The sequence below is a fragment of the Alternaria dauci genome, chromosome 7 (genome assembly GCF_042100115.1).
Source record: "Alternaria dauci strain A2016 chromosome 7, whole genome shotgun sequence".
Taxonomy (NCBI): Eukaryota; Fungi; Ascomycota; class Dothideomycetes; order Pleosporales; family Pleosporaceae; genus Alternaria; species Alternaria dauci.
The window spans coordinates 1,900,756-1,928,233 of record NC_091278.1 but is presented as its reverse complement, the minus strand read 5'-3'; the positions used below and the strand labels follow the sequence as shown (position 1 = coordinate 1,928,233).

General features: G+C 51.6%; 8 protein-coding genes across 8 annotated transcripts; 4 read left to right on the top strand and 4 right to left on the bottom strand.

Moving 5' to 3' along the window:
* Positions 1-255: 255 nt before the first annotated feature.
* ACET3X_007763 (uncharacterized protein) lies at positions 256-4,332 on the bottom strand (the record flags this gene model as incomplete). Its single annotated transcript, XM_069453945.1, has 7 exons — positions 256-450; positions 499-511; positions 722-787; positions 887-1,781; positions 2,675-3,582; positions 3,678-4,026; positions 4,089-4,332. 7 exons carry the CDS (start codon positions 4,330-4,332, stop codon positions 256-258), a joined length of 2,670 nt encoding a protein of 889 aa, XP_069304926.1.
* A 369-nt stretch (positions 4,333-4,701) lies between these two features.
* On the bottom strand, positions 4,702-6,491 carry ACET3X_007762 (uncharacterized protein; the record flags this gene model as incomplete). Its single annotated transcript, XM_069453944.1, has 2 exons — positions 4,702-6,425; positions 6,474-6,491. The coding sequence occupies 2 exons, from the start codon at positions 6,489-6,491 to the stop codon at positions 5,424-5,426; spliced, it is 1,020 nt and encodes a 339-aa protein (XP_069304925.1). The 3' UTR covers positions 4,702-5,423.
* Positions 6,492-6,892: 401 nt separating this feature from the next.
* ACET3X_007761 (uncharacterized protein) lies at positions 6,893-13,607 on the top strand (the record flags this gene model as incomplete). Its single annotated transcript, XM_069453943.1, has 6 exons — positions 6,893-6,937; positions 6,985-7,058; positions 7,108-7,336; positions 7,371-9,506; positions 9,543-11,278; positions 11,327-13,607. 6 exons carry the CDS (start codon positions 6,893-6,895, stop codon positions 13,605-13,607), a joined length of 6,501 nt encoding a protein of 2,166 aa, XP_069304924.1.
* A 74-nt stretch (positions 13,608-13,681) lies between these two features.
* On the bottom strand, positions 13,682-14,500 carry ACET3X_007760 (uncharacterized protein; the record flags this gene model as incomplete). The annotated part of the gene is made up of 2 exons (XM_069453942.1): positions 13,682-14,152; positions 14,207-14,500. 2 exons carry the CDS (start codon positions 14,498-14,500, stop codon positions 13,682-13,684), a joined length of 765 nt encoding a protein of 254 aa, XP_069304923.1.
* Positions 14,501-15,638: 1,138 nt separating this feature from the next.
* Positions 15,639-18,617, top strand: ACET3X_007759 (uncharacterized protein; the record flags this gene model as incomplete). The annotated part of the gene is made up of 8 exons (XM_069453940.1): positions 15,639-15,660; positions 15,712-15,841; positions 15,913-16,008; positions 16,164-16,364; positions 16,456-16,527; positions 16,584-17,249; positions 17,295-17,501; positions 17,552-18,617. The coding sequence occupies 8 exons, from the start codon at positions 15,639-15,641 to the stop codon at positions 18,615-18,617; spliced, it is 2,460 nt and encodes an 819-aa protein (XP_069304922.1).
* Positions 18,618-19,566: 949 nt separating this feature from the next.
* On the top strand, positions 19,567-20,865 carry ACET3X_007758 (uncharacterized protein; the record flags this gene model as incomplete). The annotated part of the gene is made up of 1 exon (XM_069453939.1): positions 19,567-20,865. The coding sequence occupies one exon, from the start codon at positions 19,567-19,569 to the stop codon at positions 20,863-20,865; it is 1,299 nt and encodes a 432-aa protein (XP_069304921.1).
* A 361-nt stretch (positions 20,866-21,226) lies between these two features.
* Positions 21,227-23,276, top strand: ACET3X_007757 (uncharacterized protein). The gene is made up of 2 exons (XM_069453938.1): positions 21,227-23,065; positions 23,116-23,276. Exon 1 carries the CDS (start codon positions 22,113-22,115, stop codon positions 22,986-22,988), a length of 876 nt encoding a protein of 291 aa, XP_069304920.1. The 5' UTR covers positions 21,227-22,112; the 3' UTR covers positions 22,989-23,065; positions 23,116-23,276.
* Positions 23,277-25,760: 2,484 nt separating this feature from the next.
* ACET3X_007756 (uncharacterized protein) lies at positions 25,761-27,401 on the bottom strand. Its single transcript, XM_069453937.1, has 5 exons — positions 27,112-27,401; positions 26,684-27,064; positions 26,592-26,632; positions 26,379-26,539; positions 25,761-26,331 (listed from the first exon to the last, which is right to left on the bottom strand). Exons 1-5 carry the CDS (start codon positions 27,206-27,208, stop codon positions 25,980-25,982), a joined length of 1,032 nt encoding a protein of 343 aa, XP_069304919.1. The 5' UTR covers positions 27,209-27,401; the 3' UTR covers positions 25,761-25,979.
* Between the last annotated feature and the right edge of the window lie 77 nt (positions 27,402-27,478).

Below are 27,478 nucleotides of genomic sequence, written 5' to 3'. Positions count from 1 at the left end.
ATCGCGCTCTCGGTTGCAGCCAGTGTTGGCATGTAAAGTTCTAAGATGCATACTACCGTAGGCTCCACATGAAGTCGAGCGTCTCGCACGACCTTGCAACTTATGGAGCCACGACGGCGGGAAAAGTCCAAAAAGTGTCGGCAACATCGCGTGCATGATGACGAAGTCGAAAATTTGGTTACCTTGTTATTCTGGTGAAGATGCAATTGTATTAAACTAATTATCACCCTCATCAACGTCCAGGGCATGGTCATTCTATGGTGCCGTTTGCGTCGCAGTTGCGGCTGTCCGCCAGTACGCATGAGCTTCCATGGCCGGTGTAGTCGTCGCAGGCACGTCGTCGTGACACTTGCCAAACCAGCCTTTCGAGGTACACGTACTCGTTGGCTCAACAGATGTAGTAGTAGTTGTGCTAGCTGTAGTTTTGTCTTTGCAACCAAACCATCCGGGCTTTAGAAGTCAGCAATGCGTGTGCAGTCAAGGAATTTGTGAACTCACAGTTTGACAGGTACTAGTACTAGTACTGGTTGCGGTACTTGATGGGCTGGATGAAGTGGTCGATACCATCGTAGTGGTTTCATCACGACATCCCCACCACCCAGGCGTCTTACACGTCTCAGTCCGCGTCCTTGAGGATGTAGTGCTTGTTGCAGTTGTTGAGCTGGTCGTCGCCGTGGTGTGGGTGCCGTTCTCAAACTTCCATAGGTAGCAATCCACACACCCAACGTCCTCTTCTTGACATATCGCTGCCTCGTCGTACTTCATGTACACGTTGTCGATGGCATACCTGAGACTATGGGTTTGCGTGCTCTGTCTCCATCCCCAATCCTTCACCACGTCATATGCACATCTTTTCCCGGTATGGCAGAGAGTCTCGAAAGCGTACCCGCCAATTGAGCAAAAGCTCGTTGCGCCGTTGCAGGTGCCCATGTATACAGGATCAGCGGTATGTCCAAAGTGAAAGCCTCCTGTATTCTTCCTGAGTGGAGCGACGTCGCCAGCAGCTGGCAAACCCAAGCGCTTAGCTGCTAGGGCTTGCGGGTAGGCCTCGAACGTCACCGAAGGAATGCCGTGCTGCAAGCCGATCAGAGAAGCCAGAACACCTCCCAAACTGTGTCCTGTCGTCATAATGTTCGCATCCGGGTAGAGTTTGATAACCTCCTGATAAAGCTCGACAGTCGCAGCATAGTATCTGTTTGGCTTTCGTAATTCGTCTTTGACGCATTGCTCGTCACAGCTGTAGGTGCCAGTTTGACAGTCGCACACTTTTCGCCAAAGATATGTGCCGCCTTGACCGCAACAGCAAGATCCGTACAAGTTGTCATTTTCTTTGTCGTGAACAGAGGTTCCGTCGCCTTCAAACATGGCTACAGTCGTGCCTTTCACCGCCAGGATGATGGTGGAGTTGGTGTCATCGCTGAACACGTGACCTCGGATGCCACTATCATCCCAACCGAAAGGGACTGATGAATTGTAACGTCCGTCAACGTCCATCCATCCAGCGTCATCACGACCGACCTTGTAAGCATCCTCGGACATGTTCGCGAAACTGATTACCGTGTTCTTGTCCGTAACATCCGGCCCCGGTACATCTTCGGCGACCCACATGGGCGACATGGGGATCTGTGCATTGTAGCCACGCAACGCAGGTCGTTCTATCTTCACCGGTGCTGTCTTGATTGTGAAGGGTCCGATGTGGGTGTCAACACCAGCGACAGCAAACCGTTCTGGGGTCACATCGAGTCTGCGCGCTCGTGGCCCAGATTGGCCAGCGCCATGATCTAAGAGGTGGCGTAAAGTGAAGCCGTTTGGTCTCGTCGTTGTCTTGACTGCTGCTTCCGCTAACGTGGTCGGCTCGCGGGAGTTGCCATGGCTCGTATAAATCCAAAAGATACAGGCAAGCAACGCGACCTGCGCGAGGATGCCGAAGGCGAAAATAGTGTTAGAGGGCCTGCTCCGATGATTAAGAGTCGACTTGTGTGATGGCATGATGTGTGGACATTATAGGAGAGGCGAGAGATGTGACTGTTATGATAAGCGCGTCGATGGCTGAATCGCCGCCTTGCGCACGGCCCGCCCTGGCTACGTCCAAACACGGTTAGCATGTCTTATGCTACGTCACGCGCCTCCTTCCACGCGCACCTCTCATCCGGCACGAACTGAGCCTCACGAATCGCGAACGAAGTCACCAGGCATCAAAACAACATCTCATCGACGCGTAATATGTACGCTCACCGAACGCGCCCGTCATCGAACAGAGCTGAGGGAGATACAACCATCCCAGGCACCTTTCGTGAGCGATCGATGCACGGCAGGACATAAGCACGGTGCAAATGTCGGTGTCGAGATATCCAAGCTCACAGTGGTGCGGTCTGAGCAGCACAAATTGATGGCAATAGGCTGCTGGAGTAACTTGTACCAGCAGCGCATATGGGTCGAATTACGATGCGAGCGTTGAGCCCACCCAAATGCAGGGCGTTGAGCCCTGTTCTTTATGTTGAAGCAACATTCAAGATGTTGAAGCCTCGTCTATCAATCCGTCTGCACAATCATCGCTCATGGCTCTTCTCGATACTCTTCTTCAACTCCTTGGTGGCCGCCGGCCCTGCATTCGACAAGCTGATCGCTGCAGCCATCGCTCCACAAGCCACGGTGACGATATGGCCTGTCTTACAACCATCGAGATATCCACCCAACACCTGTTCCAGCTCGTGGCCTGAGAATAGAGTGCGGATCTGCGTCGCACCGGCGTCTAATACCACTTTCGCATCGACTTGTGGCAAATTGCGGGCAAGACTTGATAGTAGTCCGTTCGTGAACGCTGCTTCACCCGACGCGACAAACAAGACCGTACCACAGTTCTCCATGAACAGCGACATGGATGTTGCAGCGCCCAGATCGTCAGCGGAAACCAGGGCTTGATTCGCGATCATCGGGATCTGAAGAGCGAGGCCTACTCCTGTGGCTGTCAAGAGCTCGAAGCCAACCCAGTCTTTAATTGGCGTGTTGGCATCCAAGGAGTGTATCTTTGTGTTTCCGGCCACAGCGAAGAGGGCGCCAAGCAAAAAGAAGGGCTTATAGTGGCGCCAGAATGTGACCAATCCGTTCGATATCATGGTGAAGACCGAGACGCCCATAACAAGCGGAATAAGCCGGATACCGCTCTGTGAAGCAGTGTTGTTGTCGACAGCTTGAAACTGAATCGGGAGCGTATACATGAGCGGGAAGAAAGCGCCAGCAAGGAAGGCGGCATAGAGCAAGTTGGCTAAGACCAGTCTGTTCTTGAACAAATGGAATTGTACCATCGAGCGGCTGCCCATAAGGTATTCGTTGACAGCGAAGCAAATGAAAAGGCTTGCAAAGCCCACAAAGCTCCCAACAACACGAGCGCTCGTCCAAGGCATGATGCCTATCCAGTGCATAGCCAGGATGAAGCACAAGAAACACCCGGACAGAAGGACTGCGCCATTAAGGTCCAGATTCAACAGTTTCTCGCGCAGAGGTACGTCTTTGGGCTTTTCGGGGTTCTTGAAGCAAAGAAACATCGTGAGCGCTGCAGCGAAACCGATCGGTAGACTGATCCTGTGTTGGGTTAGCATTATGTATATGATACCCGATCGAATGCCTTTCATGGTCGCAAGTCGTATGCTTGAACATGCGAGCCTGGGCTCACTCACCAAAAGCAATACCTCCATCCGGGGCCATCCGTCAAAGCGCCACCCATCAACGGTCCTACGACGCTCGCACATCCAAACGTAACGCCCAATACGCCCATATACGCTGATCTGTATTCAGGCCCAGCAGTGATTGCGATGATGATGAACGCGCCTGTCATCACCCCGCCACCACCCATACCAGCCACGATCCTTCCAAAGATTAATACCTCGCTTGATGGTGCAGTTGCGCATATCACATTGCCAATCTCGAACACTGCAATCGCACACATGAAAGTCTCTTTGAGGTTGAAGTACTGGTAAGCTTTGCCCCATGCGGATTGGAACGCAGTGTTGGTTATAGAATATGACGCTAAATTTTTGGTTGACGAAGTCAGTACATGTCTCCCATACAGTTCGCATAGGGACCCTTACAGCCATACCAGGCTATGTTGCTGATACTGCCGAATTGAGTGGTGATACTCGGAATCGCTGTAGCGATGATTGTGGAATCTAAAGCAGCGAGAAAGATGGAAAGGATAAGACCGGCTGTTATCAGAACCAGTCGAATACCACGAGGGTATTGAGGAGTAGGTGCAGCGGTATCAGGTATCGCTGTAGCTTTTGGCGCTTCCGCAGCTCCAAGGCTGGTGAGCTCGATTGGTTCTCCACTCATCATGTCGTGCCTGGTGAACGTACTGTCGGAAACTTGGAGCCTGGAAAACAGATCAAGATGACTAGAGTTGTGTCAATCTATAGATGTTCGTAGGATCTAGTGTCCGCGCTAGCAGCCGATTCAGGTTAAACACCGGCATAAAAGCTTGCTTCGGTAGAGGCTTACTCCGATTCTCGACTCCGAGTTACTGCTTCCTTCGCGCCTACGAGGATAAAGGTGGTGATGCGATGAACAGCGGGGTTGATTGAACCTTTAGAGATTCATGAATGAAGTTGCTGCAAGTCTCACTCAGCAACTCAAATAGATTCCAGCTTGTATTAATCACGAGCAGAAGGACGAAGACGCTTGTTCTCACTAGGTTGTACCTTGAAGGTATACATACTAAATTACATTGGAAGGTGCTTGAGAAAGTAACACCGTATGCCTCTGGGGTAGGTTTTAGTACTCGGGGTACAGCCCAGAAAAAACGATCTTCTTCATGTAGGTGCCCGCTTTGGATGTATCGTCCAATGCAATGTTCGGGGCCATTAGACACCACACTGATTTGAAACATGAAGGGCTCACGTCGCTATGCCATTTATTCCAAAGCAACGATGCTTCGCGACGCCATGGCCAGCTGTGAGAGCAAATGAGAGAAGACAAGACGTGGTTTGCCGGACTTTGCAAGTCTCGATCGTGCGGATTCAGCAAGAAACCTAATGGGTGGATCTAATCATCGGTGATGTAGGCGTGTGGTTTCCGAGCTCCCACTGATGAATACTCCAGATCATCATACCCAAAGATGACGTAACAAGGCGTTGGTGATATCCGTGAGGCCTAGGTACTTTTGGGAGCATCGTCGCATTACTCGTGCGTCGTCTGCGGTCCTTGTTCCATCGGTCGTGCGCAGACTTGGTGTTCATCTGGATGTCATTGCTGGCTGGCGAGCGACTGTAAACCAACGGCCACAGAGTATTTTGGGTGGCACCGCTGGTAGTATTGAAAGTGTAGTGAGGTTTGGTAGGGAAATCCAGGCTATCGGCCCGCCGCGCGTCATTGTTTGCAGCGCGTTTCGCGTCCAGCCTTCTTTCCCGTCCAGCTCCGAACCGGCCCCCTCACACTTTTACACCTTGACGCCGCTTCTGCCTCCGAATCATCAGCGTGTGCACCAGATTGATGACAAACATCATGGCTATAACGCCCAGTATCGCGACAATACATGCCAGTGGAGCCAAGATGGAGAAGATGGAGAAGACGTACGACGCCATGCCGAAGGAGTAGTCGTTTGCGAGAGGTTCTGTCGCAAGCCCGACCTGCATCGCGGAGAGCACAATGGTAGTGTATGCGAACAGCGTGATGAGACTGTTCACGTTGTCACGCATAAAGGCCCCGTACGTCGTGCACCCGCTGAGGTACCCGCGAAACTCGCCCATGGTCAGGCGATATATCCAGTTCAGCCGCCCGAGGCGCAACTCCCCGTAGTTGAAGCGTTGGTTCACGCCTGGACGACCTTCTAGCGAATCCATAGACGATGCAGTCGATGCATCGATTGTATGCACCTGTGCAGAGGCGCGAACGACCTCGTCCACAAGCGTCAGCCACCCCGACCAAGTAATTTCCTTGGGAATGAGACCGTGGTAGATGGCCAGATTATAGTCAACTTCTCTTTCGATGAGCGCGACATACGACAGCAAGAATCCCAGTGCAGTCTCGTACAGGTGCCGACGTGGGCAAATCTCTGCAGTCCAGAAGTCTGGGCAAAGGAGGAAGCGAGGCAGCGGTTTGAGAAGGATCAGTGATGAAGATGCCGATGACCAAACAAGATGCAGGTCTAACTGCTCCGTCACGACAATCTCCCGTTTCTTCACTACTTGGTAATGAAGAGGTCGCGGCGCGGATGGTAGACCCACCAGCCAGAGCCATTCGTGAACCTCGTTCAAACGGCGGACGTTCAGCTCGCTATCCAGGAATGCACCGATGTTGTTGTCGATGCGCTCGATCCTGTAGTTCCTCCGAAACGTTGCTGGCAACAATGGAACCTTCGACTTTAACCCACCATCCGAGCTTTCAGTCCTCAACGGCGCCGTCCGGAAAGGCACTGGGTATTTGATCGTCTGCTATGGAACATTAGTATGCCAACGGAGGCTCATAAGGCTGCTACTAACCTCGAAGGAGTCAATCATCGTGAAAAGTACACTCAATTTACGGAGATGGACTGCGATGGCGAGATGAAGACCTGAGTTGGTCGCCTGGGCGGACTCGCGAGCCTCGGTCCCGGTCCCGCCCCATCGCCAACAGCACCAAGCGCTCAATATTCCGCCACCAATACTATTGCGGCCAAGGGGCTTCGCGCCATCGCTGACACATCTGCTACGTGCTTCTGTATTCGGCAATTTGGCCCCCAATACATTGGGCCCCCAAAGTCGCAGGTGAAGCCTGGATGCAGGGGGCAAAGTCATGCGCGGGAGCGCGACAGTTTACAACCCAACCCCGACAGCATTCCTTTTGTGATGGTTCAACACGTACCTGATAGCCACCAACTATCAGTTTGCAGCGCAGTTTTGCTGCAGCACCACGATTCGCGATGGCTTCGGCCACGAAGGTCCAGCATTCGAAATTCGACGCGCAGGTCAGTGCCATGTTCACCCGAGATTTTCTACTCATTAACCAGTGCAGTCCTTCAACCCCGGACTGAACGTGCTCTACCCCAGCGATGAGCAGGCTACATCAAAGTTCTCGATCAAAGTCGAGTAAGTGGTCACGAACCAAGGACGGAAGATCTAAACTAACAAATGCGAGGATCATTGCCATTCCGGGCCTAGGAGCAGATCCCGAATACACATGGAAGAAGGGCAAGGTGCATTGGTTACGCGATGCGAACATGCTACCCAAGAAGATACCAAATGCCAAGATCAGCGTATTCCAATATCAGTCACAGTGGTTCGGAAAGGGATCTGTCGACGAACGAATCGACAATGTGGCCACTAAACTGCTACACGGACTCGACCGATCTAGAGTATGTGAGCATGTCTTTGCCGCGACTACCTACTAACAATTCAAAGGATGAGACTAAGACGCCAATCATCTTCGTCTCACATTGTCTGGGTGGCATTATCCTCGAAAAGGCGTTACTAATGTCAAGATCACGCCAGAAAGATTTTCCCAACGTGTATCCCTGGATTGCAGGATGTTTTTTTCTCGGTACACCTTTTCATGGCACATCAAGCCAGTCCAAGGCGATGGTTCTAGCATCCATGGCCGAGGTTGCCGGTTGGGGCACGCCATCAAGCCTACTCAAGGTTCTGGAAAAGGACTCTGAAATTCTGCGCAGTCTTCTGTCGGAGTTCTCTTATATGGCAAGAGAAGCCCAGTTTCGGCTATTTTGCTTCTGGGAGGAAAACGATAGCGATCTGGTCAACTACCTTGTCAAGGGAATCTCATGGCTGAAGAGTAAAGAGCGCATCGTTGACCAGTCTTCCGCAACCATCGAGTCATTTGACCACATGTCTCTCATGTCGGACCATTTCCAACTCAATAAATTTACGGGGCCAAAGGACGGAAACTTCACCTCCGTCTCTGATGAGATCCGTGAAACAGCCAACAAGGCGGACAGCATCATCAAAACGCGTCAAAACATGCTTCGACAGGCTCAGGTCGATGATCGCACATACCATAGCATGATGGACGTTCTAAGCAAAGGCTTTGCTGACGTAGAAGCAGCGGTTAAGGGTAACTATAGAGGGGCGAAGGGCACGAAACTGTCTTCAGTACTCGAAATCGACAGCTTCCAGGCTTGGAAGAACTCGTCGTCTACACATCCTGTTCTCTGGATTCACGGAAAAGCTGGTACCGGTCAAGGCGCAATTGCTGCCTCTGCTCTTGAGTATCTCGGCCAATCATGCGGCGACAATTCCATGATCATATCATTCTTCTGCGACCAAGGCGACACAATGAGACGTTCGCTAAAAGGCTTGCTTCAGATGGCTGTGCGCCAGATGATCGATCTGGACCAGGATCTTGCGCGGCATCTACTCTCGGATTCTCGTAGTAGCAAAGATGCTGGGAAGCAGAGCTTCGATACAGAGGAGATACTCAAGGTACCGGCATTGTGGGTGGCACTACACAAGATGGCGCAGGATTTGTCTCGCGCCAACGTCTTTATTGTCGTATATGGAGTGGAACAGCTTGCAGAGGAATCTTTGGTGCAGTTCCTACAGTACATCACAGAGACTTTGGACACTAAGCCTGCGACGACCGATGCAGAAGATACCCAACCCATCAAATGGCTACTGCTGAACCGAAGCGGCCGACCAAACATCGAAAAGTGCTTGAGGCCAAGATCGCTAGAGATCAACTTGAGCGATGCGGAGAATTCAGCGCATGTCAGCGATGATCTCAAAGCAAACATATCCGTCAGTGTCGATGAACTTGAGCTTCCGTCGTCTTTGGCATACTTTGTGAAGCGCCACATCTACTCGCGCGCGGAAGACAACTGGATCTACGTCAGCCTGGTGATACAGGAAGTCAAGAATGCTTGGAGTTCTGGACGTACCCAACACGCAGAGGTTCGGAAACTGCTAGAGTCCTTCCCATATGGTTTAACAGATATGTTCGAGCACGTACGGAAACGCGTTCTAAACCCGCACGCCGAGGGTTACGAATACACGAAAGAGATTTTGCGTTGCAGGATTTTGGCATACGTGGCGCCGACAATGCGTGAGCTAGCTGTCATGGCTGGACTGCCTTCGGAAGACCGGGACGATCTAGAAGCACTCAAAGCTTACATAGTACGCTGTGGTGCTTTCTTTACGTTGAGAGGCAACGACTGGGATCTAGACAGCAGCACCGTAGAGTGGATCGACATCTCTGCACAAGAGCATCTCCGAAAGTATGCCAAGAACGACCTGTCCCTGGACCTCGATGACATGCAGCATGGTATCATCGCCTTACGATCGTTGGAGTATATATATGAAGCCATCGAACAACAAGACACTCCAGAGCACGACGACGACCAAGAAGAAGCAACAGAAGAGCCCGACATCGAAGAGGAGGAAGTACCAGACACAGCCGATGCCGATAGCAGATCAGTACAGGATGGCGCGAGCCAACATAGCGAACAGAGCGAAGACGAAGAGGCCACCCAAAACGATGATGCGTCTTCTGATGTAGAAGAGCATGAAGATGAAAGCCTGCTAGACGTGGATCTATGATATCCTGTCCGGTATTGGATGGAGCATGCGAAGAGAGCTCCGCCAGACGTCCTCGAGGAGATCGACTTTGACCACTCGTTTTGGCGGCAAGGCTCGGATGCTCGCCAAAGATGGTGGAAGACCATAGAAGATGTTCACAACATGACGGATCAGAAAGACATGTCATCACTTCACGTCGCCGTAATCCTCGAGTTTCCTGCCCTGGTCGACCATATTCTGAATCACCAGGGAACAGCTGACGTTCATGCACAAGACTCGTTAGGATTCCAGCCCCTATACTACGCATGCGAAAGTGGCTGCGACGAGATCGTCAATGCGTTGCTTGGAGCAGGCGCCGACGTTGATTTCTCGAGCAGCAGTGCTAACCCGACTGCGCTCCATGCTGCATCGTCTAATGGCCATTACGATATTGTCAGCACATTACTCGACCGCGACGCCGACATCAATGCAGCAACTCCTGATCAAGGAACGGCGCTCTACGCGGCAGCTGGCAATCTTGAAAACCGCATCGTAAAGCTCTTGTTGGATCGTAACGCAGATGTCAACGTTATTGGTGGGCCTAGTCGACGAGCGCTAAATATTGCTGCGTTCTCTGGCAATACCGAAGCTGTTCGCATCCTCATCGAACGGGGCGCTGAGATTGATCCTAATGAGGATTATTTCTATGGATCTGCGCTTGGTGCCGCCGCTCGTCGTGGACATGCCGATGTAGTCCGGCACCTACTGTCGCATTCATGGAATCCCAACCGCACAATGAAGACATATGGAAGCTTCTTGAGTGCTGCTGCTACATACAATCACCTGGAGGTTTTCCAGGTTCTGCTCGAAAAAGAAGAACGGATTCTTGTGCTTGAGCAGGCACTGCAAGCCGCTGCGCAACGAGGCTACGCTCCCATCGTCAAGGCCATCCTGGACAAGGAATCCGAACTTTCGGCATGTACCATTCGGTACCAGAGAGCTTTCTCTTTGGCAGCGTTCTATGGTCGCACTGAAGTGCTCAAGCTACTCTACCCAAAGGGTATTGATCAAGCGCAACTAGATGAAGCGCTGTACCAGGCTACTGACAACGAACACTCTGATACCGTAAAGTTACTCCTGGACTTTGGCGCTGATCCGGACACGGAGGGTCCGACTTACGGGTTTGCATTAGCCGCTAGTGCGTATGATGGTACAACTGAAATCATGAAAGCTCTCCTTGCCAAGGGCGCAGATGTGAACAAACGCGGTGGAGATTATGGCACATGCCTCCAGGCCGCTGCATGGTACGGCGATGTTGAAAACGTTCAGTTGCTACTTGATAACGGGGCTCGGCTCAACACTGAGCCTATCGGTTATTATGGCAACGAATTGCAGGCTGCTGTTCACACTGGCAATGAAGAGACGATTCGTCTTCTGATCAAAGAGGGAGCCGACGTCAACGCATTTGGCGGGCACTTCTCGTATGCCATCATTGCTGCGGTCGAACAAGGTGATAGCAATGCGACTAGGATTCTGCTTGAACATGGCGCTCACGTCAACGTACGCGGAGGAGATGATAATTGGCCAGTCATTTCACTGGCGGCGTCCACTTTGCTTACTGAAGATCTGGGGCTGGTCTTGAAGAACGTTGCAGATATCAATGCAGCTTGCGCCAGAGGCACGACAGCCTTGATCAATTGCGCCGATGCATGCGATATGGACGGGTTGAGATTCCTTATCGACCATGAAGCCGATGTACACATCTCAAGTGAGAAGTATGGCACGGCCCTTCATGCTGCAGCGTACGTCCAACTACTCCTGCTACCTAAGAGACGCTAACCTGTTCCCAGCGCTGAAGGCGACGAAGACTGTTGTGAGGTTCTACTTGAAGCTGGAGCGAACGTCAATGCTGTTGGAGGTCCGTATGGAACACCGTTACAAGCCGCTGCTTGGGCGGAAGACATGGAGAGTGTCCGCGTTCTATTGAAGGCCGGTGCTGATATCACCATTACCGAGCCCATATCCGGGGAGTATGGTACAGCTCTACAGGCTGCTTGCGCCGTTGGGTCTTTCGAAATTGTCCAAGAGTTGTTACAGCATGGTGCAGCTGTCAACATACGCCCAGCCAACGGAAAGTACGGTGGCGCGTTATCTGCAGCCGCTGCTGGTGGATTCGGAAGGATCGTCAAGCTGCTCATCAAGCATCACGCTGATGTAAACGCCAGCGGTGGCTTGCACGGATTTCCTATCATAGCCGCTGCGCAATCTGGTGATATAAAAGTCGTTCAGCGCCTACTCGACAACGGTGCTAATGCGTCAGCGCTAGGAGGTCTATTTGGGTCGACTATAGCTGCTGCAGTTCATGGGAATGACTTGGATGTCATGCGGTTGCTCATAGAACATGGGGCCGATGTGCATGCAAAAGGAGGCAAATATGGAGATGCTCTCCAAACAGCGGCAATGAAGGCCGATATGACCATCATTGACGAACTCATCGATCGAGCCATCGAACTTGTCAATCATCACGCGGGCAAATATCACACTGCTCTCGTAGCTGCCTCTTACTTTAACCGCATGGACGTGGTTGTCAAGCTACTAGATGCCGGAGCAGATTTCCGGGTCCAAGGTGGAATGTATCGAAGTGCCATCACCGCAGCTTCCATCAGAGGGAACAAAGCTATCCTAGAGAAGTTCCTTGCGATGAAGCCTCCAGACCACCTACTTGATGAGGCTCTCGTTGAAGCCTGCGCCTACCGTCAATCGGCTTGCGTTGACATTCTGTTAAAGGCCGGTGCTAACGTATACACCCGACATCCGATTCTAGGGTTGGCGACTGAAGCTCTTGATGCTCCAGAAGAGGAGGGCCATAACTCGGATCTAGAAGATGATGACGATGACGATGACGACCGTGACGATGAGGAGGAAGAAGAAGATACCCAGGATGACGAATGGGAGGGTGACAATGTCTCCGTGTCGGGAAACACCGACGACGGCAGCGTCACTGACCTGGAACTGGAAGAAGAGTTGTCTGAAGAGGCGAAGATACGGAAGCTGCTGAAAGAGGCACAAGATCGCTGCAAACGTAACCCGACAGTGAAGCGCTTCAGAACGGTGAAGCGTCAAGAGGTTCCAACGAGTCTTAGTATTGGTATACACCGCCGTCCGGTGGTACCGCCAGTGCCCTCGACAGCGGACCAAACTTCTTCGAGCATACACGGTAATTCGACGAAGTCTGGGTCGGCCTACGGCCAGCACGCTCAAGAGCCTTGGAGTCTGCCTTTCCACCTCGGGCCAGGTAATGTAGAGACTACGACTCACACTACCAATACAAGCCCACCGCCCCCAAATCCATCTTATGCTGGATATCCTGCCCCGTTGTTTGCTCAAGGCAAAGTTCAGTCCCCATCATCATCGCCCGAGCGAATGCGATCGCCCGTGGAGCATCGACAACGACAATACTCGGCTTCGTCCATGGCGTCCGAAAGGCACAACTCAGCCGGATCGATACCTGGCGTGCCTCAACCCAACAGCACACCTTTGAGGAAGGGGAGCGCGGACCACGCACTCAAAAGACAGAGTAAGGCTGTTAATCGCAAGTCAGTTGCCAACTTGGAAGCGCTTAGCCGGTACCATGAACAGCGGCAACCAAGTTACATGCCAACTCTGGATCGATCAATTTCAGAGCACGACTATGCTACGACTAATCGTCAGACTGGGTCCCCACCACCTCAGTACGGGTCCCGTCCAATGGCTGTGCAAGGCAGCTATACTGGAGTTGTGAACCAATCCTACCCACCACCACTGTCACAACGACAGTCACAGCAGTTTGTCCAGCCACAGCAATGGATGTACCAAGGACCACCGCAGCCACCGCAACAACATTATTCACCCCACACTTCGCCACCACCTTCACATCCGGTGCAACAGTCATATGTGCCATATCCTTATCAAAGCGCAGCTTCATCTCCGGCCTCGTTCCAGAGCAGCCAGCACACCAACTCTGGTAGCCAGTCGGCACCCTGGGATACGCCAAACTCGAGTACAAGCACATTCAACAATGCGCACGGTCAGGGTGAGGCGCAAGGGAGGAGATGGGCCAGTGGTGGCTACGATGGGGCAGGGTATGGATGACTGGTGAATGGTTTTTGGGTTCTTTGAGGTGATGGCATTTTTTCGAGTATAGATATGCATCAATCAGTGATGGCCTACGCCACCTTGCCGTCTTTGATCAGCCCGCTCAACGTCTCATTCGCGACTGTGTATGCCCCAAACTCATCCTCATACTTGGCCACCAATAAGTCGCTGACCATGCGCGCAAACACGACCTCGCCCCATGGGTTGAGATGCGTCCGATCAGTCCCCGTTGTGCCATTCTCACCCCAGTTGTAAGTATCTGCTCCTTGTTGGCCAATCGCGTTCACGTAGGCCGTCGAGGCCTTGTTAAGATCGATGACGTGCAGGTCGTTGGACTGGGCTACGTCTAGCGTGATGGCGGTTTCGTTGGACAGGTTCTCGATGACACGTTTTGTTGTCGTGTTGAATGTGCGGCGCGTGAGAGGAGTGACGAGGATGGGCGTGGCGCCTGCTTGTTCGACTTCGGAAGCAAAGGTTGCGAGGTTGTTGCGGTAGTCTGTCAGGGAGACTCCAGAGGTGGCTTTCTGGTCATTGTGGCCGAACTGTCGTAGTGTTAGCTGTGTTTCTTCCCGTCTCCCCTTGTTGCATTGCCGTACCTGGATCGTCACGTAGACTCTGTAGTCGTCCTTGTATGTGCCGATGTCTTTGGTGACGCTGGCCCAGTCGCCGCCAGCACGGAAGGATAGCGTTGTCGCGCCGCTGTGTCCGTAGTTGTGTCCCGATGAGCCAGCGGCAACGGTTTTGGAGAGGAACGCATCGCCCCACCCGCCCTTGGTTGCTGTCGTCGAGTCGCCGGCCAGCAGCCAATATAGGGGCTTCTCGGCTTGCGTGTAGATGGCCGCAGGTGCTGCGAGAGCGAGAGGAACAAGAGAGAAAAGTGTCGCGCGCATGATTGCTTTCTGCGAGTTGCCTGCAAAGGACGGTGGAATGGCCTCTATGATGTGAGCTTGAACTGGTACATATGTACCTTCCTAGCAGGGCCACAGCTATCCACGCGCAGCCATGGTGCCGGCGGAATGGAAGTCATAGTTCTTCCATATTTGCGTTACGGTATTGCGTCTTCACTTTGCCTGAAGTAGCTCTACAAGCGCTCGTGCTGCGCGGAAATAGTTCCAGAAGCCGGGTGGTGGTTGTAGATCTTCGTGGAGTTGGAATGGATGGGGATAGAGTTGCGGGGTGCGCTGCGCATCGTCGGGCATCTCGCGGTAATGTAGCCCGAGCTCATTAGTAACGGCATGGGCAGACCGCGGTTCGCAAAACATCCTCAAAGTCCCTCTACTCATGTTGCATGCTGTGATTAGCAGTGCAAATTTTTCCAAAAGAGCTGGTCAATGATTTCGCCTTTGGTCGTTGGCCAGGCACAGAGGCTCAGCATTGACCTTAGCTGATCGATGCAAAGCATGGACGCTCTCGAGTGCTGTGTGGGACGACGAGCCAAGAGGAAAAACAAAACTAATAAACCAGTGAGTCTTAATATACAGACTGCAGAAGCTCCAGCTCTGCGAGAAAACACACACGGATGTGTTCGAGATCCCATCGGCACGGATGCAAATGCTACGTGACTTCCGATCGGTTCCGACCTGCTAGGCAGCAGCCCAAGTCAAGTATTTGCTGATGCCGCCAGGAAGACGACTCCCTAGAGGATCTTCCAGATTCAATACGATGTCTTTTCAAGACCAGGTTGGCGCTGCTGTACAAGCTTTGCCTGGGCTTTTCTCATCCATCCTTCCGCCTGCACATCTTCTAGCTTACTCCACGCTGCTTGGGACCGAGCTATATCAAAGCTTCGTAATGACAAAGGTCGCCTATCAAGCCCTTCCCAGATCAGCTTTTACGACTTTGCAGAAGCGTGTCTTTCCAGTGTACTTCCAAAGCCAGTCGATCCTTCTGCTCATCGTTGCGGCGACATTTCCGCCTCATGGGCCGATTTCGATTTTCCACAAGAGAGGAGATTGGATAGCTCTCGCTATTGCTGGAGCTACTGCAGGGTTTAATTTGACTGTGTTTGGCCCAAAGACACAAGCTTTGATGATTGAGAGGGTCCACCAGTGTAGGCATTGCAGCGTGCTTAAGTCAAAACGATAGCTGATGCATGGACTAGCAACTCGTGACAAGAGAACACACCTCGACGGAACCATGAGCGACGACATGAAGATCCTCAATCGAGCTTTCTCTAGGGCTCATGCAATGAGCATACATCTGAACCTCATCGCGATTGGAGCAACGATTTGGTATGGACTGCGTTTGGCGTCAAATTTACAGTTCAAAACTGATTGAGCTTGGATGACGGTGGAACTCTTAGGCAGTTTGAAGCTTCAGCACGATTAGGTACTGAGCCTGGAGGTGTCAAACAACTCATTTCTGGTAAAGAAACTGGCAAGATTTCGGATTGCGGAGGGTCAGTATTCCATCGAGTGGTTTTCCAATATAACTGGTTTCGCATGATGCACTGCGGTGATTGTGTTACTTTCTTCGTCATCGATCTGGCCCATCTAGGTAGAGTAGCGCTGATGAGTCATCTGAGCGGCCCCAGCACTAACGGCCGGATGTTAGCGCTCTCTCCGTTCCGGGCTCGGTATGGCACTCGCCTTCCTTTCTCACCTGCATCGATCTTGCGACATCGCATCGGATGGAAGACACTGAACAACCCTCCGCTGCAAGAGTGGGTGTATTGCGAACTACTCAAGCCTGCCAGCGATGCCGTAATCTAAAAACGCGATGTTTGCCGAGCGACCAATCTGGACGATGCCAAAGGTGTGCTCCATCCAATCAGCGTGTCAGCAGCTCAATCGTTGCTCCACAGAAGATCAATCTGGTCCTTCTGAAGATGCTTACCATTTGCAAGATGTTTTGCTGCCGGTAAAGAATGCGCGTGGGCCGAAGCGCCACGAAGGACAAGGAAGCTGCGGGCGCCCTCGTAAGTCGTAGTATATTCCCACTTGCCCAAGTGGTGCTGGCTTACAATGTTGGCAGCCGGATCGCGCAGGTAGAACAAAAGATCGATGGGCTCGTTGCTAAGCTCGTCCAGGCAGCTGCTGAAACTGAACTCACGCCCGACTCTGCAGCTGCGTCACAGCCAACACCTAACGAAAATAGAACGGAGACTGGGCGGAAACAGGGAACAATAAACGTTACGCCGAGGATCTGGATGCCTAAACCATCTTTGGAGACCAGCGCCTTAGAACATGAGAGAAATAAAGAAGACGTGTCAGAAAGTGCTGAAATTGACCGACAGTACCTCGAAAGTATTCGCAGCATACACAGGTTCAGTGATCATGAAGATGTTCCTCAGGCCCCCGAGAGCTTCTTCAGGCCATCGAAACGACCCGAAGCTCCCATCGAACACGAAATCGTTCGGCAAGTGCTCTGTTCAGGCGAAGCGGATATCCTGCTAAATGACTATCGAAACATGTCGGCAACTTTTCCTTTCGTAATGCTACCTCCGCAGATCACTGCTAAACAGTTGCACGAGCACAGGCCCATGCTCTTACTGGCTGTCCTTTTGGTGTCATCATGGAAAGATCACACACGCCAGATGCAGCTCGATGTTGTCTTTCGCACTGAGCTTGCTCATCGAACAATCGTCCAACCCCGGAGGACACTAGGCTTAGTTCAAAGTGTATTGGTCTACTTGTCCTGGTATGTCAGCGCCCGCAATCCAGGAGAACGTATTAATAGGTCCAGGTATCACTTTGTTTTCAGCCACAAAACAGAGCAGATCTTCTTTTTGCACAACATCGTGATCGGGCTAGCTCTGGATATTGGTCTACACCAAGACTTCCAGCCAATTAGCTCTTCAATGCCGCAGCGGCCCAAGGCTCCGCCGCCGCCACCTGGGGAGTTGCGCGAAAGACATCGTGCTTTCCTGGGATGTTATTACCTTTCTTCAATGTCGGTAACCATAATGATATCTTCTTTTATTCTATGTTGACTTGAATCAGGGTCGCTGCAGGTTTACAGAAGCCGAACTTATTGAAACACACTCCTGTTATGACAGAATGGGCGCAAGGTCTGAAACGGAACCGAGAATACGAAACCGACGAGGCTATCGATCTACTTATATCTCTACGGCAGATCGATGACCAAGTACAAGATGCGCTATTCACAGCGGATGCTTCGCAGCTACCAATTTCCGATGGGCGGGCATTGATGCATGTTCGGTTTATAGACGTACAACTCGATGCATGGAAGAGAGAGTGTGACGGCGTTGCGTCACAAGAACTACTCGAACTTTCTTTCTCGTACACTAAAATGCAACTGCATAGCGTAGCCCTTCGCTCGTCGCCCCCGGATCTACCAGCTTCGGTACGCTCATCGCAGATCAACAGCTTAATCTCATCACTTGAGGCTGGCAAACAGTTCCTGGATGCACTGGTTTCGTTTCCAGCTCAAGAGTATCATCTCATATCGTTCTCAGAATGGATGCGTTTACCGGCGGTCATCATGACGGTCACCAGACTATGTATCCCCACTAAAGAACATGTCGCCATCGGCTGGGATACTCAGGCCGCCCAAGACAGAGTGCGCCTAGATCTCTGCCTCGAGTCAATCTGCTATCGCATGCAGACTTTATCGGCGTTTGACAAGAAGAAACAGCCCGAGACTGACTTTTGGCACGTCATGCGAATGATCATCGATTTAACCAAGAATTGGTACATTCGCAAGATCCGACCGGAGCAACCTAGCCAGACACCATCAATGCCTACACCCGGCAGCTCGATTGAGCACAGCGCAAGCGAAGGCTCATGCCCTATCACCGGCGCACCAAGAACACATTCAACCAACCACGCAAGCGACCGATACCACAACTTCGCCGACATCAACTACACTGATGAGTTCAACATGGACTTGCCTTCCGAGAATGAGGCCAACAGTGACCCTTTTGGGCTTATGAGAAGTGCCGATTTCGACATGGGGCAATTCTTCGATATGGCGGGGAGTATTTGGGGAGAGGACAGCTACAACAGCTATGCTGGCATGACGTTTGGAAGTGGTGCTCCGTTCTGATTCCTCGGCGTGAATCATTGAGAATGTGACACAGGCAGTCATGCGCGAACAATCATAGCACCTTGAAGCTTTGCAAGAAAACGTTGGCTCGCACGGATGCAACGCTGGCATCGCAGGTCGTTTATCGACGAGCTCGTGGGCAGGTCTCGAGGCCCTGTTCCAAGCATGTGAACCGTGGTGGCTGATCCTGCGTTCAATGTACAAAAGAGTTGTATCTTTTTTCCGTTGTGTTGCCGCCATCACCGCTGGGAGAGTGTTCATATTCATATCTCTGTTTAGAGCAGATCGGCTTCAACATCGCTTGATCTTGTTGGGTACATTCTAGTTGGATACACCTCGAAAGAGATAAAACAAAGAAGGAAAAATCTTCTTCGCAAGACACAGTAACAAACCGTCGCGTACTTCCGCTTACCGCTTTTTCATACCTTCCTTTCTTACACTAACCCGCCAACCCGGCACCGTCCAATACCAGTCCCAAGTTACCACCTACACTAACACCCCGCAATCCAGGTGTCAGTTTCAGAAACCACGAGCGCGCCACGCGTGGTTTAGAAACTCGTGCTAGACCGTTACGGGCCGCGAGATGGTGGTGTCGCTTGGAAAAGTGTGATTGGCTGTAGACGTAAAATTACTGACGCTTGCACTGCTGGGCGAGATGGCGATCGCTAACCGGTTTGCACGTGCAGGGGCCAGCTCGGAAATTCGTTGCGCGTGTGACATCAGCTGGACCCTGTATTCACGCCTTGAATTTTGAGACGTTGACGCGTTTGGAGGGGGTATTCGCCATAGCAGGTCGAAGATATATCTTGTGTGACGTACTCGCGGCTGTTGCAAATTACAACATTGTTAATACTCGCAGCACCCTCCACCTTTTTCTTGCAAATTGCTATACTCGTATCCATCTATTCCGATTCATCAACTTCTACGTCCGCTCGATTCGCACAGTACCATGAAGGCCTTCAAGAGCTTCGTCAACAAGCGTCGGCAGAGTTTCCAGAACCGGAGCAAAAAAGAGAACGATCCGACGCCCACACCCGCCGTTGCCAACGCCAACACCGAGAATGAGAAGCGGGCAGCCGCTCCGCAAGCCAACGCTGAACAGCAACAAGTACTAGCTGAAGCCGCACCCGGCACTCTGCAGCTGGCATTGCAGAACAAGTCCAATTCCGGCACCGTATACGCGTACATTACCGGCCTTGCTCTGGAGCGGAACAACACCCCTCTCTTTGTGAAAGCAGACGGCCAGTCCATCTACTACCCAACAGCGCCCAAGGATATTCAGCAACCACTCCAGGCCGACGTCGCCATACCGCTTGGAGCTCCCGGCAACACTGTCAACATCAGGATCCCAAAGATTGCCGGCGGCCGTATCTGGTTCAGCATTGGCGCAAAGCTTACCTTCCTTCTCAACCCAGGTCCTGCAGTCGTAGAGCCCAGCGTGACCAACCCCAGCGACCCCAACTTTAATACCAACTGGTCTTTCTGTGAGTTCACTTACAACGACTCGCAGTTGTTCGCCAATATCAGCTATGTCGACTTTGTCAGCATTCCCATTGCGCTCAGCTTGACCAACAACCAGGGCAGGACTCAGACAGTGCCTGGAATGGGAGCCGATGGCATGCGAAGAGTCATAGAAGAGTTGCGTGCGCAAGCCCAACGCGATGGCCGACCCTGGGATAAACTAATCTATGAGGCCAACGGGCAGCCACTGCGAGTGCTGAGTCCGAACAATCTTCTCGTCGGAAACGCGGATGCATGGGGCAACTACTGGGACGGCTACATCCAGGCGGTATGGAACAAGTATCGCAACGAAGACATGATAATCAACACCCAAGCCGCGGCTGGCAACCTCAAGGGCCGTGTCCATGGCAACGAGCTTCAACTCGGCGAAGCAGGGAACTTTGCTGCTCCCTCAGCTCGGGACATCTTTACCTGTAGCACTGGCCCGTTCGCGACTGGGTCGAACCAAGCGCGCAATGCAGTTATTCCGCGCCTCGCTGCGGCCTTTAACCGTAGCATCTTGCTGAACACACCCGGTAACCAGTTCCCGAATGGCAGTAACCCGAGCCAGTACTACAAGGATCCGACGACCAACCACTATTCGCGCATCGTTCATCAGGTTCAGAAGGATGGACGTGGGTATGCTTTCCCGTACGACGATGTTGTTCCAGATGGTGGTCAGGATGTTGCTGGCACAATCTTCGACGGCAGCCCGAAGCTGTTCACCATCGCCGTCGGCGGCCAGTGAGCGTATACGTTTGAGGCGAAGTGTGATGGGTTGGTGATGTTGTTACGATGGGATGAGAACATCTTTTCTTTGCTTCTGTATATGCTTGTTATAGACTTTGGATGACGGGTGAGTTTGAGCAAGGATGGTAGGGTACATAGTTGGCTTCGAGTACATATTTGACGATTAATGAATTCTGCATATTTACTTACAGTATTTGCTTTTATCAGTCGTGCCTCGTTGATTGGCGGGCAGCGTACATGTCCCGAGGTCTGCCGTGCCTGTCACATGCCACTGAGTCGCTAGCGCTTACGTCATTAGTCCGGTCATTTTGGGGGCAAGTTCGTCCTGCCAACTGGCTAGAACTTACCCACACACATGGCCAAGATGAACAACAAGCCAGGTCGAAGTGATTGTCTCACCCGCTGTGTCGACAAAGCACTTTCTCGTACCTCAGGTCCTGACCGCTGCAGTTCTTATATGTACCTATATCTTCTTGAGCTCCCACTCATCTCGTCCGCTGTTCCGCGACCTGAGGTCGATCTCTCTTCTCTTCGCCAAGTACTGGATGTTACAACTATGAAGACCCTCAAACTACAGCAGCGTAGCGATGATATCCATCACCAGCCAATTCATAGCTGGACCGATATAGGTGGAACCAACTGCCGATACCCCAGACTCCACGTCTGATTACTATGTGCTGGGAAGTCTTCCCATGAAGAGAGTCGGCTGAGCATTAATGGCCGTGTGAAAGCTCTTGATGAGTATTAATGTCAAGGAGGCTACGATTTGCGCCTTGTTTCTTGCCTCTTTGAGTCATCTCTTCCCAAGAAGTATGCCTCTGGCTCGAAAATACCTTTCTCGACCGGCCTGCTGCTTTCACCGCCATATATGGGGTCGCTGCTTCAACCGGTCTAGTATAAGATATTCTCTAGCATAAACAGTTGACGTTACGAATATCTGCCACCTTTCACAATTGCCGGAAACACAGAATACATGCGTGGTTGACCCTATACGACACATCGCATCCTAAATCGGTCTTGCAGACACGCCGCCATGAGTAGGGTCGCATTCACTACGCATACGCCACGCACGCACCACAACGCACAAACGGTCAGATAATTTCCCACAGAAACAAACGACCACTCACTAATTCTTGCCGCACCTACTCGTACTGGCTAGCCAACTTTCTGCATCCAGCCCTCCCAACCTGCGCGAACTCGTTGGAATTGTGACCCTAACAAGGATACATATACTCCAACTGTACCATGAGCCTGATATCATCCGAAGTGCCAGAGACGTCTGAAGAGACGGGAAAGGGTTACCCGGAGCCAGAGACAGATGAACTGGGTCGCGTCAAGATTGCGAACAAGTACGCCACAGATATGGGATCAAAACAGACATATGGTCGACTGTTATCGCCAGAGAATAAAATTCGTATGGACTTGTGGGTGGAACGTTTGCCCTACGACTGGCAATTAGAGGACGCGAACACAGCTCGCTTGGCTGGTGTCAAAGTGTATGGAGACTGGCTAGATTGGTTAGAGTCGAAGGCGTTTTCCTGGCTCGAAAAACTCAGCACCTTCGAGCGCCACTTCAGAATTGCTGGGGTCGCGTATCACAAGATCCCGTATGCGCTGCGACATTCTTCGACGCTTGTTAATGGTTACCAAATCGACAACGTTATCCTATTACGCATGAGCCAGATCTTTGAGACCAGTTGCCCACGTTCTCAGCAGTCGTTCTTCCGCCCGTGGACTGAAATCTTCAATACCGCCAATGAGGTGTTGAAGGAACTGAAGATGAATAAGAACAAACCAGAGGATGTCCATCGGCTTCGCAGTTTGGAGTCTGGACTCGAGATCACGCTATCTCAGCTAGCAAAGCCATTGCGCATCTTGGAGAACGCATTGGTATGGGTCGAAGAACAGGTCGCGCACCTCACCCGCCGCTCCAACCTTGATGGAAGCGACAATCTGGCTGCCAAGCACAGTCGTGAAGGAGGCTTATTTCGGATATGGATACAAAGCTTTCCAGAGATCGAGTGGGGCTCGGTAGAACTAAAGTCTAATTTTACGGAAAGTTTCGTCGTTGCCGTGCTGGAAGACGGGGAGATCATGGACTACACATACTGCGCTGTTTGAGCGGACGGAAGCGACGAGAGTCTAGCGTGGAGCACTACAGCGTGAATTTAGAGAGCGAATCGAGGCTACGAGAACTTGTATGTACAGTGTCGATAACTTGCACATTGTGGCTGATGAATTCACATAGCGCTTCCTGTCGCAGAGTGATAAATTGTATTGATGCGGATTCTCTTCGTCGCTCCCGCCACTGCGCAGACCCCAAGTCGTCCAACACCTCGGCATAGAAACGAGAAACTGACCAGACACAGCCACCATGTGCCAGGAATGTACAAACATATATCCGGGTTTAGAGAAGGTGGTCTCAGAAAAAGCTCGCGCCTGTCTTCAGGATACTATCGAGCGCATCGGTAGTCTTCTACGGATTTGCAACAATCTTGAGGACCGCTATAGACACGCGGGTATCTTTTTCCATAAAACGGAGTGCGTAGCCCGGCTTGCATGCGAACAGAATACAGCCGAGTGGGCAAGCCTTTACGTCAACCTCGAGAAGGCATTTCTTCTCGATAGCTACGAAGATATCTTTGCTCCTCTCGAAGACATGGTTGAGCGACTTATGGAGCTTAGCACAGAAGCGCAGCATGTTCCATCGGCTGCTAAAGCAGGCGAACTCATGGCTGTACTGAAGCACGAGCTGCTTCCTCCGATAAATACTCTCATTACGGAGGTCGAGATGTTCAAGCAGTACATCAGTAGGCTTGAGACGGACACATATGCTCTGCTGATGTTCAACAAGCAGTATTATCAAATGAATGATATGGGAGTTCGTAACGCTTGGTACGACCCTGTATGGGATATAGTCAACAACAGACGAACGGTGCGGAGCCGTTCCGGTGAATTCAAGCTGTTCGCCGACTGGGTTTACAGTTTACCAGAAGCGCAGCGCGCCCTGGAGGTCCAAGCTGGGCACGATGGTTTCAATCCTTCCGGGACTCTCTTTGAAGACAGGCTGTTTACTTATTCGATGGACTTGATCTGGCGTGCGAATGAGGGGTTCGTCCCTAATCGTCGTCAGTCCCGTCGTGTTCTGCAGCACGAAGGAACTTGAGCTCTCTTCGTAGGCTTGATTTTTATGCTTGACGTGTAGTTCACAGCGTTTTATTGATCCTAATACAGGGAGCATCTTCATAAATTACGCTGCATGTTGGTTGGTACGGAATCCGAAGAGAATAGTCATGTTTAGTTTAATAATAGGTTAGAATGCTAATTTTGAGTATCGCCAGGCATGAAGAAACTGCTACCAAGATCGAGAGTGGTGCGACGTGAAGCACAATATACTTGCGACGCCTGCCTGAACCCTTTGACTCGTTAGTGCTTGCATTCCGATGCCGCCAGTACTATATTCACTATGATCCTGTGTCTCGAAGAGCACGGGATTACTCGTAATGTCGGAATTTAAAGCTATTGGTCTCTGTTTACTGAACGAGTTGGTTAACCTTGCTGTTTGTCCGCCGGCGTAGGCATAGTCGTTTTATGCATCAATGGAAGTCTTTCAAGCACAATTTGAGCATGGTGCGGAGCCATATACAGAAGCGTCCCACCTTCTTCCTAGTTTTGATGTGCCTCTTCTTGTTAGATTCCTGCATGGCAACAAAGAGTGCTCGTCTCCTTCTGCTTCGCGACGCCCACCGGACGATCCGCGGTATGCTAGGGGGCAGGTGATGAGGGAACGTCTGACTGCATCAAAGAAGCCTGATTACCAGACAGTTTGAAGATGCCGCTCAGCACCTAAGCTGCCTGCTCTATCCTTCCTTTGGCCAGGATATGGGATCTTTGGCGCAGCACCGAAACTCAACGACACAATTGAGCAAGGCGGCTCTTTGGGAGTTTAGCTGCAGACGTAGAGGTCGATCTTGGTAAGGTCGGTCAGGACGGGGCGATTATTGTCATTGCCATCATCCTCATCAGCGTCGACACTGTCCTTATCGCCAATGTTCGCGGCGCCCCAATCTCCGGCCCAAAGGCGTCGATTCGACCCTGTGTGAGCTCAGGATATACCTCCCAGACCTTGCGCTTGAAAGCAGTCATGGCTGTAGAAGTGTCCTGGGCGGTGTCCTGAGCTGCTGCGACGTTGTAGGTTCCCTGTTGCACTGCTTCATCGTGGCCAATTGTGAAGCGCGGCATGCTTCGTTCGGTATCGTCTGTCCGATGCGTCTGGTGTTGCTACTGCATGGTGGGTTGGTGGCTGCTGGCCACTTGTGCGCGCTCACTCCATAGTCGCTACTGAGTGGAAGACGTCAAGGCTGTGGTTTGGGGTCTTGGAACGGAAGTAGTTCGTGTCGGTAGTCGACGGACAGCGGCGGCGTGATCGATGTGGGCGTGGGGTGTTGCAGTGTGAACGCCCCTGGTCGCCCCGCTGCCGGTACCCACCCCGTCTGTGCACTCGTTGCCCGATCATGTCCAAAAGAGCCTTTGGTTCAAATTCATGTATGTTCTTCCAATAACGCCGTCTGTGCGCGCGACGAGCCGCCCCTGCGGCTGAGAAAATCGCTTAAGCCATCGTGATCACAAGTAGGCGAGGGCTTGTCTCATTCGTGCTTTTTCTATCCATGGGTGCAGCTTGCGCTGCAAAAGTACTCTAGTGGTCGTTCTGTATAAATGATGAAAGGAGATATCTTTCAGATTATGTGTCTTCCTCATATCCACTGTTACCAACCTAAGATTTTAGGATTTGCATAATACTGGCCGGATGAGCAGAGCAATTCGATCAGCATTAGGTCCGTCAATACAGTGTCAGGAGATGTAATTCTGTCATTATATCATGACAATTAATGTGTTCGTAAGTCATTAAGCGTATATGGCGGGTTCCAAGCGAAAAAAACGTGATCGAGTTTCCACAGTACGGGAGTAGGAGAAAATGGAAAAACAACCCGGAATAAAATTCAATCCGGAGAACCTGTGGGGAGTGTACCGCATATGATGAGAGATACCCCAAATGGCCGACAAGAGCGAAACGTATGTAAGTGATAGAAGTGATGCTGGACACAATGAAACTCAGACCGTTATATGGTTGGTCGGATCGCGGGCCAGATCGGGGCTTTGTTGGGAGTCGTGTCCGTTCTCCATCTTCCAGTACCCAAGGAAGGTCGCCATCCAGTCAGGATGAACACGACCAATGTCCTTGACTTTCACATTATACTGGATAGGGTGGTGGATACCAAAGTAGATCCTCGATGCTGCCGAGAGAACGCCTTCACTGTTCATGATGATAGGAATAGAGCTCTTCGTAAGTGGTGGCTCATCCGCAACTAGTTGCGCACTGCAGCCATACGAGTAAGCGATCGCATGTTCATCTGCAACAACACCACTCTTCTTTGTGCCTCGATTTCCATATGTGAACACGGGGCTAAGATCATCAGCGGATGCATGTTGAAAAGAAAGTTTGATACGCACACGGCAAAACAATATTCCCTCTTATGCTTGACAACAATGAACCGACGCACTTGAGAGTGTGCATACTCCCCGTACAGAACCTGGGAAAGATTGGCGTTGTAGTACGTCACATTGTTGAGTGCGTTTGCCCCGGCAGGCTCAATGAAAAGGATCGAGAACATCTGAACGGCTGTCGTTAGCTCAAAATCAGTAATTTCGATCACATTCACTTACCCGTCCTTCGGTGAAAAAGCTAGCGGGTCTGACCTGGAAGTCTTTTTTGTTTGTTAGAATAGTAAGACAATAGATTGAAGCAGTGCATATACCTGGATGAAGCTGCTGTCGTTCCATGACCGGTGAGTACTGTGTGTTGAGTGTCGCCCGTACTTCTGGACCGGGCCGACTGAACACACGGGCTGTCTCAGCTGGTTGTGGGCTAGCATAGCTAGCATCGCTACCAGTATACAACCGCTGGCTATATTGCGCAGGATCTACATGAGTCTGATGAGGCAGTGGCTGCTGTTGGTGTTCGTAGTTTGATTGATCCGGTTGCTGGTACTGAGACTGAGCAGGCTGTTGGCGTAGTGGCTGAGTCGACTGGTATTGCGGAGTCGACTGGTGTTGCGGCGTTGACTGGTATTGCGGAGTCGACTGATGTTGTGGAGTCGACTGCGCAGGCGCCCATTCGAAGAACACCCAACCCTGCCCTGGGAAGCTGTCAGCCTTTGCACATCGAAATGGAAAATAATATCACCTTCTACGTAATGATTCCAAAAATAACGTTGATGCTCCTCACTCCAGACGGTATACAAATATCTCTTGTAGTGATCGTTCCACTGTGGTTGCGACATGGCTCTAGGTAGGGGGCCCACATCACATCAGTTGCGTGGGAAGCCGCGAGTCGTGCGACAACACGCTGTAAGGTATTTATAGATAAATCATGACTGGTCGTGCGCAGCAGAGCCGCAAAGTGGAGAGAACCGTGACAACGCGGTAAATCGTCTAGAGTGATAGCCATGATGCCGACGCGACCCTCCTATAGAGTGTGTAGATTGGAATGCGATGTGTGCTGGCCACCAGACCGGGGTTGCCACAGGCTGCACACTTTGCCAAGGCGCTGT